The sequence below is a fragment of the Gossypium hirsutum genome, chromosome D11, assembly GCF_007990345.1.
Source record: "Gossypium hirsutum isolate 1008001.06 chromosome D11, Gossypium_hirsutum_v2.1, whole genome shotgun sequence".
NCBI lineage: Eukaryota > Viridiplantae > Streptophyta > Magnoliopsida > Malvales > Malvaceae > Gossypium > Gossypium hirsutum.
The window spans coordinates 53543900-53562086 of NC_053447.1; the positions used below are offsets into that span (position 1 = coordinate 53543900).

Below are 18187 nucleotides of genomic sequence, written 5' to 3' on the forward strand. Positions count from 1 at the left end.
TTATAAAGATATAGATTATTAAAATGATAAAATTACATTTTTACTATAGTAAAAATATACAATTTAATTCCGATCCCAAAAAAAATGTTCTAGCTTTGCCATTGCATGGAATAGAGCCTGAATGAAATCACTATTCAAGTGAACCAGGCACGCTATAAGTTTTGAATTTATATATGGTAATAAAAACTAAACATGAAAAAATAGCTTCATAAAATAAAGTAAGTCAATGGTCAGTGATGTATTATCATCTTTAGCTAAAGGAATGACCACTAGAAGTCATCCTTGAAGAGATCGACTTCTTGACTTTTGAGTTCTGAATTCATGTACATAACATCCCTCTAACCCAGATTAGAAAGGAAAACACTGTTAAAATAGGATCAATGTTCCCGGAATTAACAGAAATGGATTTCAATGAGGAAGAAATGACGTGGGAGGTGCCTTGTGATTAAAGGTAGCTGTTAAGGCTGAAGAACTCTAGAAAACCATATTCAGCCTAAAACAGGAAAACAAAACACCAATTGCAATCACCTTTAAGTACGAGGGGATTTTCGCTACCTATACAGCAGATTGGGATTGGGATACAGGAATGAAGAAATGTTGGTATAAAGGAGAAACCATGGAGTGTGGTTGAGGGCCTCACAAAATTCAAAAACGTAGAACCAGAGGAATGAATGGAGAATTCAGACTCGAAACAAAGAAAACATATATGCGCCGCCAATTGCAACGCTGGGAGAGGAACAGTGGTTAGTCAAAACAACCAAATCTTTGGCATGAATTGTTTTGTAGAACTCAAATCAGAGTCTAGCAAATAGAGGTATAAGTCACAGATCCTTTTCAATGAAATGTCAGTTCAACAAAAGAAGGGCATTGCTTCAAGTCACGGTTATATGCACAGAAAAAAAAAATTCAATAAAGCAATCTCACCAACAACAAAGGTTTACCAACATCCATATACAAATATTCCAAATGTCTATTTGCCACATAATTTCTTCAAAAGTAACACCATAACATCAACAAACCCAAAAAAAACAAAAAAACAGTAACCATAGCATCTATATTCTAAATGGGACTCTAGTAGTTCTCACCATCTTCTTTCATCATGAGTATGTTTGAAAACCAAATAATTGGTGCCCCATTTCATTTAATATGTTCATCAAGCCTTTATTCGGATAACAAATGAACCTGAGGCAAGATTACAAGTCTCAAAAAGTTTACATGTTACATGAATTAAAATTAAACAAATAAAATGGAACAGTTAAATCTGTTCAAATATCTGACATTATATTTAAATTTCTTCTGGAAACAGGTTATCATCATTGATTGAGTATCAACAAACAAGGGTGGAAACTCAAAAGTTGCATTAAAAAACAAAGAACCATCAAATGAAGTAAATAGTATTATATATATAATCGTTAAATCAACCTTTTTCAAGTTTCTACAATACAAAAGTCACTTAACATCTAAGTTACTCAAATTTAGATATGAGTGTCAAATATAGGTATGTCCCTGAAACAGGTTCGTTGTGTTTTACCAAGTTTCTTACTAATTTGAAAGATTTTTGGAGGGTCAATTTCCTGTGCCCATGTCAGGTACGAGCATCGAACACAAGCATTTCAAGAAAAACAATAAGTCAGAGCAACATAGCTTAACATCACTTATGTTATAATTAAGGAAACCAAAATTGAATAGGCTTCATGTATTAAATAGCATTGGTTAAGTTCCTAAAGTGGCATGTGATGTTATCATTATCTGACTCAAAATCACTTATAGTTTCGATATCTAAAAACATGTAAATGTTTACAACATAAAAAAGTTATACAGCAAATAGCAATCATCAAGAGAGTTACTCACATGCAGGAAGGTTGGATATGTCAGCGGAAACTGCACAAGGTATTCCCAAGTTTGAAAGAGCTCCCCTGATGATTCCACATGGAAAATATAGATGCATGCTTTCCACAGCCTTCTCATCAGCCATGATAGAAGGCTCTTCAGATGCTCCATTTTCAGGTGATTGATCAATTGACATGCGTGTAAGCCAACGAAAACGATTATCTTGCAATACAAAGGTACCCTACAAGACAAGTTTAAACCATTTCATAAAACTTCATCATAGCATGCAGGTTTTGGTCAGCTTCAGTTCCTAAACATACTCTATGATTTGTCTTCAAGTTGTCTATCTGCTTCTTAAAGAGTTCAGACCAAAAGTCCTTGCAGATGAACTTGATTGCCTCTAAATGATCACTAAAACGTGGCCTCTCCATCGTGTACCTGGCAATAACTAAGCTTTGTCACTACAACAATTAGCATCTTAACTTTGCTAATGAATGGATATCAGGAACAATCCATTTTCGAACCATAACTTGCGTTAATTAATCTACCCAAGGAATCAAAATGCATTTCACCAAATACATTAAGTACTGCTACTACTATCGCAATTCTCAAAGGCCCCATTTTATATCAAATTTTGATGTCAAGTGCAATGTATAGCAACAAACTTAAAGGGCTCATTACATAAAAAGTTGAAAAATAAATCTTGTCCAGAGAAATACCCTGATTCTAACTACCTTCAAATGCATACATGTTAGCTCTGTTCTCAACAAGATTGCAAATAAAGTATTTACCTTGCATTACGGCATACTAAAGGTGAAACTAATTACTAAGATAGTCATAGCAACAATCCCAAGCAATGCCGAAAATTATAAAAGCCAAACCATTGCATCAGTTAGCATCAACAATCAAAACTTCAAATCCTTGCGCACTTAGAACACTACTAGATCATAAAAGTTTTATCATACCCTTCCTTTTACCGCATCATAATATCTATAGTAGAATAAAGATAGAAAAACTAGAATTGGGTTTTAGAAATTCCACTCAAATTAACTCAATATATGTGGGGGGAGGGGGTTTCACTCCCTCAGATCCAAAAAGAAGACATTAAAACACAGTAACTTAAACTAAAATTCACTTTGTAAAATACAAATTTGACAAAAATATAATTTAAATGGAGTGATCAGCTTCATAAATATACGAATTAACTAAAAAAATGGGGAAATTGGATTATTGATAAGATGAAGAAGGGTTCACCGTTCAGAGAGCTGGTGGCCAACCTGATACCCAATGGCTTCGATCCGACGAGCAGCGAGCTCAGGCTTATTGGCGTAAAAACGGTTGCAATATGTGGAAACCATTTCGATTAGTAGGCTATCAATGCAGCTTTCTGATACTTCTCTCCCCATTTTTGGTTATTACAAATCTCTTCAACAGGAAGAAAGGACAAAGCAGTTTCTCTCTAAAATATATTTCGCTTTTCCAATCTTTATTTGATTTAAATTTAATATTTTGAGGCTAAATTTAAAGGTAATGGATCCTACTATTTGGGCCGGGTTTTGAAAGCAGTATTTTTAAGAAGAGTTTCAACTGATAGTCCAAAAATAAAACTGATTTAGAGGAGCTTTAATGGACGGCATGTTTATCTATCGTTAGTATAAAAATAGCGGTAGCACTGAGATTAGATATGATAATAATACTGAAGTGTGAGACAAAAAGTAAGCTAAACATACTTTACTGCACCCAATCGCTCGTCCAAACCTACCCTTAATATATTTAGGCCTTGTGTAGCAATATTTTAGTATAAGATAACGATAAAATTTTAGTATCGATCCGTCTCTCTTAGTAAAGTTTAGGATTTAATCTATATTAATTATTTTAATAAATATATATTATAAATTTAATAAATAATTATAATATAATTATAATTAAAAATTTGAAGGCCATTGAAAGTGTGCAAAACATTTCATATATTATAATATTAAAAATAAATTACTACAACTTTTATTAGTTTATATAATCTAAATTGAATTTGTTTTCAAATATAAAAATTAATACTAAGAGACCATGGCTGTATCCTTTAGCTTATACTCTTAATTTTAATAATAAGGATCAATAATAATAATAATAATAATAATAATAATAATAAAGACGTAATTAAAAAATACAGTCAAATATTTGATACTTTGAATATGAGTCAATTATTATATTAATTATAATTTTTTTATTAATTTGTAAGAGTTATTTTTTATGTGAATTTATTATTTAAAATATTATTTATATATATAAATTAAAAAATGTAAATAATTTAAATTAATTACTTAAAAAACATTTAAAATTTTAATTTTACATATAATAATAATTATTAACTTGAATATCACTTAAATTACTTACTTTTTACTTTCAAACATTATGTCCAATATTTGGTGTGATAATTCCAGTGCGGTAGCCGTTGCTGTCAACCTGGTTCTCCACTCAAAGTCCAAACATGTTTAACTTGACCTCTTCTTTGTTCATGAGAAAGCTGCAGGAGGGTGAAGTTCCAACATATGATCAAGTGGCCAACGTTCTTACCAAACTTTTGTCATCATTCCATTGTTGTCGGTTAAGGGACAGACTCTAGATCATAAAAACTGTAGATGATGGATGAGTATTAGAGTTAATTGAACAGAATCAATTATATTGTTGAGGATTCTGTTATGTTGTTAGCAGCAGTTTGTCATCTCTTTAGTTGTGCATAAACTCATTCTTCTGTATCAGAAGTAATCAAACTATTTTCTCGAGAAATTAGAGTATAATGTTTAAGGTTCTTGTGTTTGTTTGTGGGATTCTTTCATCTAAAAAGAGTATTTTAATTTTCAAATAATTTTTTACAAGAATATTAAACACTTATTAAAATATAATAAAAAATATGGATAATATAAGTTTCATCCCTAAATTTAGGGTTTAGGTAAGCTTTAATACCTATACATCTAAACTTCTCCAATTTCTCTCAATTTTGATATTAAACAAATTAATTCCAATTTTAAAATGAAACAATTTAATCCTCTCACTTTCGAAGATAACCAAAATATCGTCTTCTCTTGATGTGACTTTGTTTGTTGCCCGATTGGGCACCTCCATTGTCAGATTTTCTCCCTGCCCATTTCCGTCTTCTGAAGCTAAAGCCAACTCCATACATTAGCTATCCTGTCTTTAGACTTTCACCCTTTTTGTTTGATCACTTTCGAATATTATAAAGAGTAAATTACTTCTTCTTTTTTTAAAGCAGGATCAATTTGCTGATTTTGGAATAGTGAAAGGACTTTCGGGAGATTTATACCAAAGCAAAAACAACTTAGAGCAAAACTAGTGAAGCAAATTAAATTTTACTAACGGAAACACACCCAAAAGCAAAAGCTCTAACAATCCAACAGCTAAAAAAAATTCTTATTTTCCTTTTTTTTTCTTCGAGGCTGCCTAAAGAAAAACGACTTTATTAAGTAATCCCTACAAGGTAAAACATTTATCACTAAACTATTACTTCAAACAAAACACAATAATATGCTAAGGGAATAAGCTTCTGCCTAGCTGCTACAATTAATAATCATGTTTGAAGAGATGTATAGCTAGGAGGCCGTCCGCTCAATACTACGGCGGCGGACAGTCGCAAACGCAGGATCCGGACTCGCAAAGGAACGGACACCGGCCTCGATAACTACAGGCATCTGTACAGTCCTTATGTTTACTGCATGGATGTCCCTTGGTACCGTCGGTCAATGCTTCGGCTTCTGTCATGGCTGCAACTAGCACAGGAATCCATTACAACGTGTACGAATGAAAAATGAAAATCCATAGAACCTTTTAGTTAGTAGAAAATGTAATGAATAGTAGAGTAAAGAGAGAAAGAGATCATATATATATATATACGTATACATACCGAAAACAATAATGAGAAGAGCTATGAAGCAGGCAAACCGGAGCTTAGGTTTCTCCATTTCTTTGTTGTGGGCGGCTACAACTAGTTACAAGGACATATCTATTTATAACAAGGAAAAGTAAAGCATGGATTTTCATGCATGCAAGGAAGAGAAATTCGATTGGAAAAGGAAATTACTATTATATGTATACTCCTCGATATTCTGTTTGATACACGTGAATTACAGCAGGACTTTGACCCTTGTTTGTCTTTTATGTTGGCTCTTCTATGGCTTGCTTTATGGAGCTTCAAGTTCCGAAGTTTTTGGACTCAGCCGTTTTTTTGAACTTTTATTAGATTTTGTTAACTGCTGAGTTTAAAATCAACAACTTACATGAAAAAAATATCCCTAGTGGGTTAATGCCCGACACGTGTATATGCTTTTTAGGTTTATTTGTCTTGTTTTAAAACCATCAAAGCATTAAGGCTTATAAATAGAGCCGTGTGAAACATACAAAATGTAAGAAAATATGAGAATTTTTTTATATAATTTTTCTCTTAATATTTTAATTATTTTGTAATACATTATTAATATATTAAGGCCTACTAACCATCAATAAATATTTGGTATTAAACAATAGAAAGAAAAAGTACAAAGATTATCAAACTCCTAGGTATTGTTTCTCGCTCTAATATTATATATATATATTTGTTTTTGTTTTATTCTTAATTTGCTATATTATATTTAATCATCTCATTAATTAAAACTATTAAGCTTATATTTCTATATGTCGAATAATGTATTTCGCTCTTTTAATTTCTTTTGTCTACTGTCATTTTCATATGATTCATGAATTTTTTATTTATATGTTGATAATGACAATAGAGCGATCACAACGAATGATATAAGACGAGTTTCAACCATATCTATTTAAGAGTTAAAAAATTATATTCTAATCAAAGTCAAATAGTAGAAGTATAGTTCTATATAGCCTCAACTTGTACGGTATGGCCCATACCGCAGGGGCAGACCCCTACACCCCTGGTCGTAACCCTCGGCCTCTCACCCCCACAAATCCTCTTATTTTACCATTATATTTATTTCTTCAACATATATAATTATTATCATCGTTATTGTAAACTATAAATTTACTAACTAAAAATCTATTTACTTTAATGCATGTTATTAATTTTATTAATTAAATCATTTTATTAAGGTTCTACCATGATGTCATATATCTTAATAATTTGCATAATGTCAAATTTTGTGTTGAAATCTATTATATATTTTGCATAGTTTATTAATTTTAGTGGTCCAATCTAAAATATATATTTATTTGTATCCGTGACATAAACATATTCGTAATAATTTTTACTTGTTTAAATATTACAAATTTATATAAAATTTTACACATTAATAATTTATTTTATATAAATATTTACACACTCATTTATTCATATCCTATTTTAATATTTTAATGTCATGTTATTTATATTTTTTGTCGTTTATATCATGCCTAAATTCAAATTTGACTCTGTATTCATTTTCTTAATTTTTAAAAATAAATATTTTCTTAAGAATTTAAATTTTCCATTTGTATTATAAGTTACGCCAATCTAACTAATACAAATATTGTGTTAAAAAACATTAACTATTATGTAATACTATTCAATTATCTATGTACAATCCAAATTTGTTTTTCCAAAAAAAAAGGAATGACATAATTTAAAAATGTTATTTTTAAATATATAATAAGCTTTTAAATGTTTTTATTAGGTATGTATTATGTTTTCTATAGTTTATCATTATGATTTAATTTTGAGAAAAAATTGTGTTTGAACTTATTATATGTTTGACATAATTTTTCATGGTAGGTCAATTTTAAAAAATTTACCTATATGATATTTTTATTTTTAAAATATTTTAAATTTATATAAACTTTTACACATGAATAATTAGTATCCATGTTATTTTCATTTTATCTTCTATTTTGTCTCAACCTCATTTCATCTCATATTTGCATAGCGATGAAAATCAATGAAATTTTATCTAACATAGCAATGAATTCATGATTTATAATTAATCCCAGAATATTACCTTAGACATATACGTCGAGTTATGACGCAATCTAACAAACCACAAACATAAACATCGACTTGATATACACATAACTTTATATAATCACAAATATGTACAACCAAACAATATACAATCACACAGCATAGAAACGTACATGCGAACCCAAAACACATGGCCATAATATACATATATTAATACTCGTGTTAAGCTTATAACATTAATGGATTTCTATTCAAATTAGCTCAAAACTAACCATGCGTCTGCCTACAAACCAAGCCACCATGCATGCTACCGTAAATACCAACTTACAAACCAAAGGATTATATGCATGAAAAGTCCATGTATGACCATGAATTCTTATGAAACAAAAGCAAGGTTCCAACCTATCTTAAATCAACATTACACGTTTCCTTCTGTCATCCTAAAAGGAAGGAAATCAAAAGGTTTTATATGGAAGACATGCATGTATTTATGCTTTCATATCACAAAAGGCTAAGTCCATAGGATTGAAAAACAAACGAGTTAAGGAAATCTTAGTCAACAAGGATCGTTTCAAACAACCTTAAATGATCGTACATGAATTAAGGATAAAGAGCAGGCATAAAAAGGAAGAGTTATTCATCATGCAAAATGATCAGATATATGACTTTGAAAGTGCAAATTTCAACTCATTGATTCATATCAAGGTACACCAAACAAGATTTTGCTACACATACACAAGGTAAATGAATGCAAATACCAGATAAAGCTTTCCTCTCCTCTTTTCCTTCTTATGGTTCCGGGCTATGGCTTCTTCCTTAGCTTTCTTTTTCTTGGGTGGCAGTAACTTTGCTTCAGCTCATCCTTGTTTTGGCCCTCTCATTTATTCTCGTAATCTCACCTCTTCTCATTTTAAAAGCCAGTTTTTTCTTCTCTTCCTTGACTTGCCGTGTAGCTCTTCATGGGCAATTAACTGTTTTTCCTTGTTGACTTTTTTTTCTCTTTACTTTGCCGTGCAAGCTTCCTAAAGCTCACCCCAAAATTTGGCTTTTCAACATCCCACTAAATGGGGATGGGATGTCATGCAAAATGAAAAGTTGATGGTGATGGTATCATGGTGGGGGCCACGCCCCAACAATCACATTCTTTTTTTTTTCTTCTAAATTTTATATATTATGTATATGGTACGGGAGAAAGGATTGTATGAAACAGAAATATTATTTATTTTCAATAATTTTTTGTCATATCAGTAATTTTATTTTAAATTTAAGTATTTTAATTTAGATTTGATTTTTTTTTCAGGATGAAAATATTGATGTGGCATAAAATTATTGAAAAATGGATACAGATGATGTGACATCCTTGTTTCATAGAATCCTTTTCCCATGAGACGGATGATATGAAACTATGATTCCACATCATCTTTATCCATTTTCATTAAAAAATAGAAAATCAAATGTTCCTTCTAAAAAATTTAAATCCAACTTAAAAAAACTAAAAATTAGGATAAAAAATTTGATTTGTCATTATTTTATTAAAAAATGATAAGAATGATGTGGAATCACTATTTCATTCAATCTTTTCTCTATATATACAATACTAATCTCAATTTAAAGTAAATATATATAGACACAAAATATCTAATTTATAAAGGCTCCTTAATAAATTTGTACCTAAAATGAGAACCCAAGAAACTTCATATAAAAATAGATTTTATACTCTCTTTTTTAATACGATACATGTGTTATTTTTTATCTAACATGATATTTATTTTTAATAAAAATTATATGTTTTGATATTTCAAGATATCAAGTTTAACATTTCAATATTTAATTCAGATTTTAAAATTGATTTGATAAAAATTTATAATTAGTTAATGATATAGTAATTAACTTTCATCAAATCAATTTTAAAATTCGAATTAAATAACATCATCAGCTGCATTTGATAAAATTAAACGCAAAATTAAACAAATTCATAATTAACACTAAACTTATTCTATTAACAAAATCATGAAAAATTCAAAATTAACAATATTAGCAATAAACTTTAATCAAATCAACTCTAAAATCTGAATTGAACATTAAAAAGTAACACTATAACCTTTGGGGTACCAAAATATATAACTTTTGTCAAATACAAATGTCAAATTAAACAAAACAATAACATATGTACCACATTTGAAAAAAATAGTGTTAAATTCGGGTATCAAATGACATATTAAGTCAATATTGAATATTAATATCATTTTAATTTAAGATAAAAAATATTATTTTATAATTTTTTTAAATTAAATTTTATTATTGATCAAATAATATTTTATTTAAATTGAAACCCTAGCGAAAGCGAGGATAATTAGAGTTAGTGCCAAAATAATACTATTTTTTCAGAAGTGATACATAAACTTTTTTTTGGGGGGTCACAAGTGGTACATAAATTATTATTTTGTTACCCATTTTACTTACACCAAAATGTTATATCTATTAAAAAATTTACTGCCAATAATAAACCGCCACGTCATTTAACTTTTAGATATATTTTTAATTGTTGGGGATAAACCTATATAAACAACGAACAAGAAAAGTAAAGAGGATTGAACACACAAATTTTACGTAAAAAATCGCCATGTCATTTAACCTTTAAAAGTATTTTTTTGATTGTTGGGGTTCAACCCGTATAAACAACGAACAAGAAAAGTAAAGAATATCGAACACACAAATTTTACATGAAAAACTTCTTCGAAGAGGATAAAAACTACAGGTGTAACGCCTTGAATAATTTATTTCTGCTTCTGTAAATATTTAACATAAATGTGTGTTTGTTTTAGTGATTAAGTGTTTTGGGTGTATGTATGAGGTCTTAGGTTCAAGTCTCTTTTTTGCCAAATTTTGTTATTTTAGATCCAAGCCTTACCCTTGTTGAGTGGGCTTATATAAAATTGTCTATTAATTTATATTAGAATGAGTTTGTTGGTTTGAGTGGTAAGGGAGTTAGTGTGTTAAAAGTCCTGTGTTCGAATTTTTATGCAAGTGTGGATGTTAATTTTTGCTTGGTTGTCTAATAGAGTTTTGGTAGAGCTAAAATTCTGAGGTGGTTGTGAGTTAGTGGATGCTGTGGGGTTGTAATCAAAGTGGTTTTTATTTTTATTTTTATTTTTATTTTTAATTATTTATCAAAATTTCTCTCTTTCCAGCAAAAACTAATGTCAATTTTCTTTTGTTTTTCTCTGCTCTTTCATTCTTTCATTTCTTTTTGCTACTTCCTTCTATTCTGTTTCGATCTGTCGTCAAATCTCTGTATCTTGCTTTTTTGTTTTCCTTTGGTTGTTTGTAGTGAATCGTGAAGAACAGGTGATACGAGTCACAAAGGCCCAACCCAAGCCCAAACAAGAAGACAAACCATACTTACTTGAAAATCAGGCCAAATTGTCAAAGTGACCTAATTTGTAAAGTTTTATTTTTTTTAAATACTTAGTTTAAATTTTTATGTAAATATTCAGTCCAAGAGGCCCAATTAAAAGCCCTTGGCCGAATTTCCATTTAAAATTAAAATAATTAGGAGTTTTTTTAGTTTTAGGGTCTGTTTGATTGACGGAATTGATTTTTCGGAAAATCATTTCCAACTTTTCCAGCGTTTGATTGGCGGAAAATATTTTCCATTTGGAAAATGAACTCCAAAACAAGGGAAAATGGGTTACATTTTAGGGAAAATGTCTTACCCTTTCAATTTCCGTAAGACATTTTCCGTGCTCTCTTCTCTATCGCCTCCTTCATTCCTTCCTTCATTTCTGGTAGAAAACTTGTTTTTTTAACACAATTACAAATAATTTATTTGATATTAGTTTTTTTCAATTTATAACGATTAATATTGTAGCTTAATAATTGAGTATTATTATAAATAAATCATTTCAATATATGTAAAAACAATTTAAAATATAAAAATTTATTAATATATATTAATATATGTAAAAACAACTTTTCCGAAAAATATTTTCAGGAAATCTGCCAGCAGAAAATATTTTACACAGATTCAATCAAACACCAGAAAATATTTTCCAGTAAATCATTTTACAAAAAAGTAAAACATTTTCCAGAAATCATTTTACGGAAAACATTTTACTGGCAATCAAACAGACCCTTAGTTTTCTAATTAGATTAGGAAAACATTTGAAAAGCCTATATAAAGGCTTAGCCAGCCACCTTGTTAGATACTTCTCAAATATATCAAAAATTTTAGACTTGTTTAAGTGCAAAATTCTCTTTGAGTTTTTCTCCAAGAATTCTCTCTTGGGTTTTCTTTAGAAGTTGTTTTAACAATCTTTTGATTGTGGGAGCCATCTTCAGCCTTCTTCTTGCCATTGATATTCTTTGGAGGGGAGATTAGAGCCGTTTGAAGGGAGTTGTGAGATCTTTCGGGATTTCAAGGCTTCTCAGGACTTATCTTTTAATTTCTTGCTGTCAATTCTTTTTTTATTTCTACTTGTGCCGAATCTTTATCTAATTTATTTGTTGTTCTTATTGTGTTTCCAGTTTTTTTTTCTATCTTAAAGAATTAGCCAAAAATCCTCAATTTCTAGGGTTCTTGCGGATTCATCCTTACTCTTTTGGGGTGAAATTAGATTGTCGAATTTGGGGAAAACTATATTGGTGTTCAATTGGGCAGAATCGCAATCTCCTTTAGGGTTTCAAGAACCCTTATTAACACTTATTTCTATTCTCAATTTGATTCTTTGCTGTTTTGGGGATTTTATTTCAAATCTGAAAATTCAAAGTTCTAATCTTTTAATTTTCTGTTTCGTTTCAGATCTGATTGTTTAGGGTTTTCGTAGGAGTTTCCCGTGACTTGGCAACTCGATCTTGGTCCACGCGCATTCCTATAACAACAGGGCTCTCCTATTGCAGAATCTTAGTCGAAATCATTCGGGGTGTTAGGGTTCTAGTGGTCTTAGGTGTGTTCTCACATGAAAACTGAAACAGGTGTGTACCTAAAAAGCAAAAAATCGAGTTTTGGCAAAAACCGAAAGTGTATTCTATCGATGCCACACGGGTATATGCCTGTCCGTGTGGTTGGCTGTGTGCTAGACACGTCCGTGTGGTCGACGAAGGCATGGCTGTACGCAAGACACGGCTGTGTGGGACACACGGGTTAGGCGAAGTTGGGTGTGTAGGCCCATATGGGCATGCCACATGAGTGTGTAGGTTTTGGGCTAGGCCGTGTGGGCCACACGGGCAAGGCTAATCTAGGCGTGTGGGCCCATATGGGCATGTAGGCCCATAATTTTAAAATTTTTCCTAGGGTCGCACGAGTTGTTCCGATCGACTATGGGCCTACCATAGGGTCGGTAAGGGCTAACCAAACCCTAGATTATGTGATCTGATATTCTGATAGTTTACTCTAAGTAAGACACTATTATGCATGTCTGATTATTCTGTTATATATATCTGATATTTGTATGCGAGCATGTTAAGCATGATATTCCTGTATCTGTAAAATGCTTAGGTCTGAATCTGACTATATACGTAATTTCTGTATGAATAGCATGACTATTTATGTTGGGTTACACACTGAGTTTACGAAAACTTACTTCTATCTGTCTGTTCAGTTCAGGTAATCCACAGACTTAGGCAGATCTATGTGACGGAGCCTCACGATGACCACAAGTTCGTAACTGATGAAGATCATGATTTTTATTTATTTAATTAAGGATTATTTTCTAGAAGTTTTGTAATTTATGGACTCTCCGGACGGTTTGATTTTGTTTTGGGATTCAGATTTTTTACTTGACTTTTTATTTGCGGCGGTTGGTTAAAAACATGGTTTTTACTAAAACAATAGTTTTTCGAAAATACGAACGGGTTTATTAAATATAACAATTTCTAAGACTTCCGCTATAAATTATGTTTTGACAACGAGTTCTTAAATAACGTTTTCAGTAATAGTTTTTAACGAATAAAGGTTACAAAGCTTTATCGAAATAACTTTATTTTAAAAAACCCTTCTTTATGACATTTCCATATTCGGCCATAACGCCTAGGCCAGGTTTGGGGTGTTACAACGGGTAAAGAAGACTTCACTTAATGAAAAAATAAACAAAGAGTACAAGATGGAGAAAATAACTTAAATGAGCAAAAGCCAAAACCCGAATATAAAGCTCTCTCGATAACTCTCCCTAAAACTCTTTATCAAATTTCACGTAAGAGATATTTTGTTAACTCTCTAAACAAGGTTACAAAGACCTTTAAATAGGCTAATATTAAAGTCCTAATATGACTAAAATATTTCTAAACTAATCATAGTTTAAGTGGGAAAAGATAGCAGAGTTTAACTGGGGAAAAAACTCGGTATTTGTGGGAACATGTCATCACGTCGAGAATCACCTCATCGTTATGCCATCTTTGCTTTGTTGTTTCAACGTTGCCGCGTCGTCCCGACGATCCTCGTCGTGACGTCAGGCTTGGGTCTTCTTGAGTTGCTTGACGTTTGTCTTTCTAAGTACCTGTAAAGAGTTTGATAAATGCGAGATACACCCCACATTAATTATTTTCTGTTCTTTTAGATTATTTCTCTCTTTATTTTTTTTATTTTTTTTATTTTTCTTTTCCTCTATAATGTATGGCAATACTAGCAATCTTCAAAATTCACCCTCCTAATGTCGAGACATTGGCGATTAATTTTGTTTTCGAACTTTATTTTCTGCTTGCTCAACTTGACAAGACCAAAAAAGTTCTTTCATTTATCAAAACCAGCGTTTTCAAAATTGGATTGGTCAATTGGATCGTTGGCTCGGGAACCAACTAGGGTATTGGTCTAGAGATAAGGTTGAATCGATTGACCCTTAAACCAATACAAGCTGGTTGAACCAAACTAAAAACATTGGTTGAACCGATTGAACTTGTTTCCTCTATTTTTTTATATTTTTATATTTTATACTTTTATGAGTTTTAACAATTTATTTGATTGAATCAGACAAATTGATCAAACCGGGAACTGGTGGTCTGACCAGTTCGACTAGCGATTGGTTTTGAAAACCTTGATCCAAACCATGAAGTCCTAAATACTCACACTTGCAAAACAAGCCCAAGATTAACGGATGAAGAAAGAAAAAATATAAAGTAAAAATATATAATATTTTTTTTATCTTTTTTGTCACATGACAATTTTAATTAGTTATCTTTTTTTTAAATACACTTAACGGTTTGACTAGCAATTTAATTAATAGAGGTACTAGCTTGAGACCAAAAAAAAAGTAGTTTAGCACTTGTGACTAAAAAAATTGTTTAGGTACCAAAATGGGAAAAATGACATAACTTAGATACCAATACTTTTTTTTATCATTGCTCGAGTTTTCTTGGGCAAAGGGCGTTATAGGTTCGGTGTTTTCTATCATGCTCCACTAAGGTGGATATGAATAACATCAAAGATTGTTTAGGTTTGATTAATTGAACAATTCGGGGTGGGTGCTTGGGTTGTGATGTGGTCATTAAAAGCACCAAAAATATCCTATCCCTAATAAAAAAAATGAAAAAGAATAGTAAAAGGGAAGTAGGGTCAAATCCTCAGGGACTGGACTTGCAAAATATCTTGTTCCGTGAAATCCTAGGCAGAATCTTGCCCAAGAAAACTTGCGTGCCTGAAAAAAATAAAATAAAAAAATAACAGAATTAAATGTTTGGATTTGAAAACGAAAAATAAAATAAAAACAAATTTAAGAATATTGAATCGAAAATTAGAAAAATTAAAAACAGAATTGAGAGAAAGGAAATTCTTATAGGAGATTCCAACCTCCAGTTGTCTCGTTCTGCCTTGGGTTCAATCCTCGGCTTTTAGATGATCCTTCCCTAACCGAATAAGCCAGTTATAGTGGAAGAGGATGCCTACGACCACCAACTCCAATGACTTAGACTTACGTTGTGGTGGAACCTGAATCTAGCCAACAATCGCTTCTGTGGGATCGTCTTATGCTAGATCAACGCTTCTCAATGGCGAATCCCAAGCCATTTTGTCTCTTGGGCTCGCCAACTTCTGACGCAGTAAGCTAACGAACCGACTGTGCAACCTTCCCAAAACATACAAAGCGGCCGCCTTTGCATACATTGAAAAGCTTACTTCTTTAGGGACATGGACGGAAGCGTTAGCCCCGTAGTGTGGAGAAACGATGAATACTCAGCAAGGAGGCTAAGTACGGATTCTAAGCCTCATGAACCCTTTTGAGGATTTTTGACAACCTTCGGCTAGATGGGTTTAGTGGCTCATGGTTGTGGTAGAAAAGAAAATAAATAAATAAAAATAAAGATTTTATTAAAAAGAAATATGAGAAGAACAAAAGCCCAAACTTTTGGGGAGAGAGTGTTTTAAAAAAAATATATGGGATCCCCTTTTGAGTCACTTCACCCCTATTGATAGTGCTAGGGGAGATAGTCTAATCCTACTTAAATTCCTAAAAGATAAATACATTTAATTGAAGATAAATAAAGATAAAATAAAATCCTAAAAATAATCCTTAATAATTATCTCAATATTAATTATCCTAATATAATTAAAATAGAGTTTAATAGAATAAAATCTCTTCCTTTTGCATTTCAACCCTTGTGTCCTCCATGCTTACACTTTTGGCACCAACTTTTCCTTGTGTCACACATTGGCTCATTTTATCTCTAAATTCACGTTTTGGCCCTTAATTTTACTTTTACCTCAAATTTAGTCCCTGTGAGATAAAAGATCATAAATAGCTCAAATTAGCAGGATCATACTCAGAATAAATACACACTACACCAAAACAGGCTTTTAGCGGCGCTTTTTTAGGCCTTTAGCGGCGCTTTGAAAAGCGCCGCAACAGACGCCGCTAATGAATGCGCCGCTAAAGGTGTTGGTCTATAGCGGCGCTTCTAGCACAAACGCCGCTGAAGACTAAGACCTTTAGCGGCGCTTTAGTGGAAGCGCCGCTAAAGACCCTGATCTTTAGCGGCGTTTGTGCTAGAAGCGCCGCTATAGATCAAGGTCTTTAGCGGCGTTTTTTTCTCAAACGCCGTAATAGACCCTGATCTATAGCGGTGCTTTGACCACAAACGCCACTAAATAAACTAATCTTTAGCGACGCTTTCCCCTAAAACGCCGCAATAGACCCTGATCTATAGCGGTGCTTCGACCACAAAATGCCACTAAAGAACCTAATCTTTAGCGGCGCTTTCCCCACAAACGCCATTAAAGACCATGATCTTTAGTGGCGCTTTTTCCACAAACGCCGCTAAAGACCCTTATCTTTAGCGGCGCTTTGACCAAAAACGACACTAAAGGCCAACACCTTTAGTGGCGTTTTTTTTAAAAAACGCCATTAAATTTGGCAGATTTGTAAAATAAATTTTTTTATATTTTCAGCCCTCCTGTAAAAACAAATCAGAAGAAATCATATCTAAACCAGCCAAAAGTAATAAATCTATATATTAAACAAATAATAAATATCAATAAATAAAATAAAATTCGTATTATTCTTACAAAAATGTTAAAAGTTAAAATGATAATTAAAAGTCAAAATCGAAGTATATTTACACGATAGTCTAAGACGGCGGCTGTTGCAACTGCTGAAACATCTTCATCATGCTCTGAAGCTGCTGCTGGAGTTCATCGAACTTTTGACGCTGCTCTGCTTCCCTCGCTGCAGCCTCTGCTTTGCTCGCTGCAGCCTCTGTTTCCCTCGCTTTAGCCTCTGCTTCCCTCGCTGTAGCCTGTACTTCTCTAGCTGCCGCCTCTGCTTTTCTTGCTGCCGCATCTGCTTTAAGCTGCTGCTGGAGTTCTTCATACTTTCATTGAACCTCAGCTTCTCTCGCTGCTGCATCTGCTTTCAGTTGTAGCTGGAGTTCTTCATATCTTTTTTGAACCTCAGCTTCTCTCGATGTTGCCTCCGCTTTAAGTTGTGTAATTTGCTCAATTGTTGTCGCTTGCATCTGAGCCATCTGGTCTCTTAACCTCTGAACTTCAACTTCGGCTCGACTCCTCGAAGGCACATATTGTTGCGAGCTAGATCCAAAATATTGGGATGGGTTAACAAAAGATCCTTGAAATCGAACCCGACCATACCTTTCAGGACCTAAAACTTCAGTGATAATCCGGTTATCAATGTCGTCAATATGAACAGAACTATCACTGGAAGCAATCGCTTCGTACTCCGCATTTTTATCCTTTAATTTTTCCTAAAAAATAAATCAAATAGTTAGGAACACAATATATATTAAAAAAACCCAATGCAACATAACTTAACAATATTTGCATTACAATAAATGAAATAAATCATTAGAAAATAAACACTATAAATTATTAAAACAATTGAAATTGTATTAATTAAGCAAACGTACCATAATTTCTGCAGCTTCAGGAGTCATAGGGTTTTCATCTTTCTTCCTATGTGT

At 32.1% G+C, this 18187-nt stretch overlaps 1 protein-coding gene and 1 long non-coding RNA gene across 2 annotated transcripts; both read right to left on the reverse strand.

The window, feature by feature from the left end:
• Window positions 1-920: 920 nt before the first annotated feature.
• On the reverse strand, window positions 921-3327 carry LOC121223110 (trafficking protein particle complex subunit 6B). The gene is made up of 4 exons (XM_041104132.1): window positions 3085-3327; window positions 2151-2268; window positions 1852-2071; window positions 921-1182 (listed from the first exon to the last, which is right to left on the reverse strand). Exons 1-4 carry the CDS (start codon window positions 3234-3236, stop codon window positions 1154-1156), a joined length of 519 nt encoding a protein of 172 aa, XP_040960066.1. The 5' UTR covers window positions 3237-3327; the 3' UTR covers window positions 921-1153.
• Window positions 3328-5179: 1852 nt separating this feature from the next.
• Window positions 5180-8780, reverse strand: LOC107961860 (uncharacterized). Its single transcript, XR_001701456.2, has 3 exons — window positions 8545-8780; window positions 5747-5827; window positions 5180-5606 (listed from the first exon to the last, which is right to left on the reverse strand). It is a non-coding gene; the product is annotated as an uncharacterized lncRNA (long non-coding RNA).
• Window positions 8781-18187: the final 9407 nt, after the last annotated feature.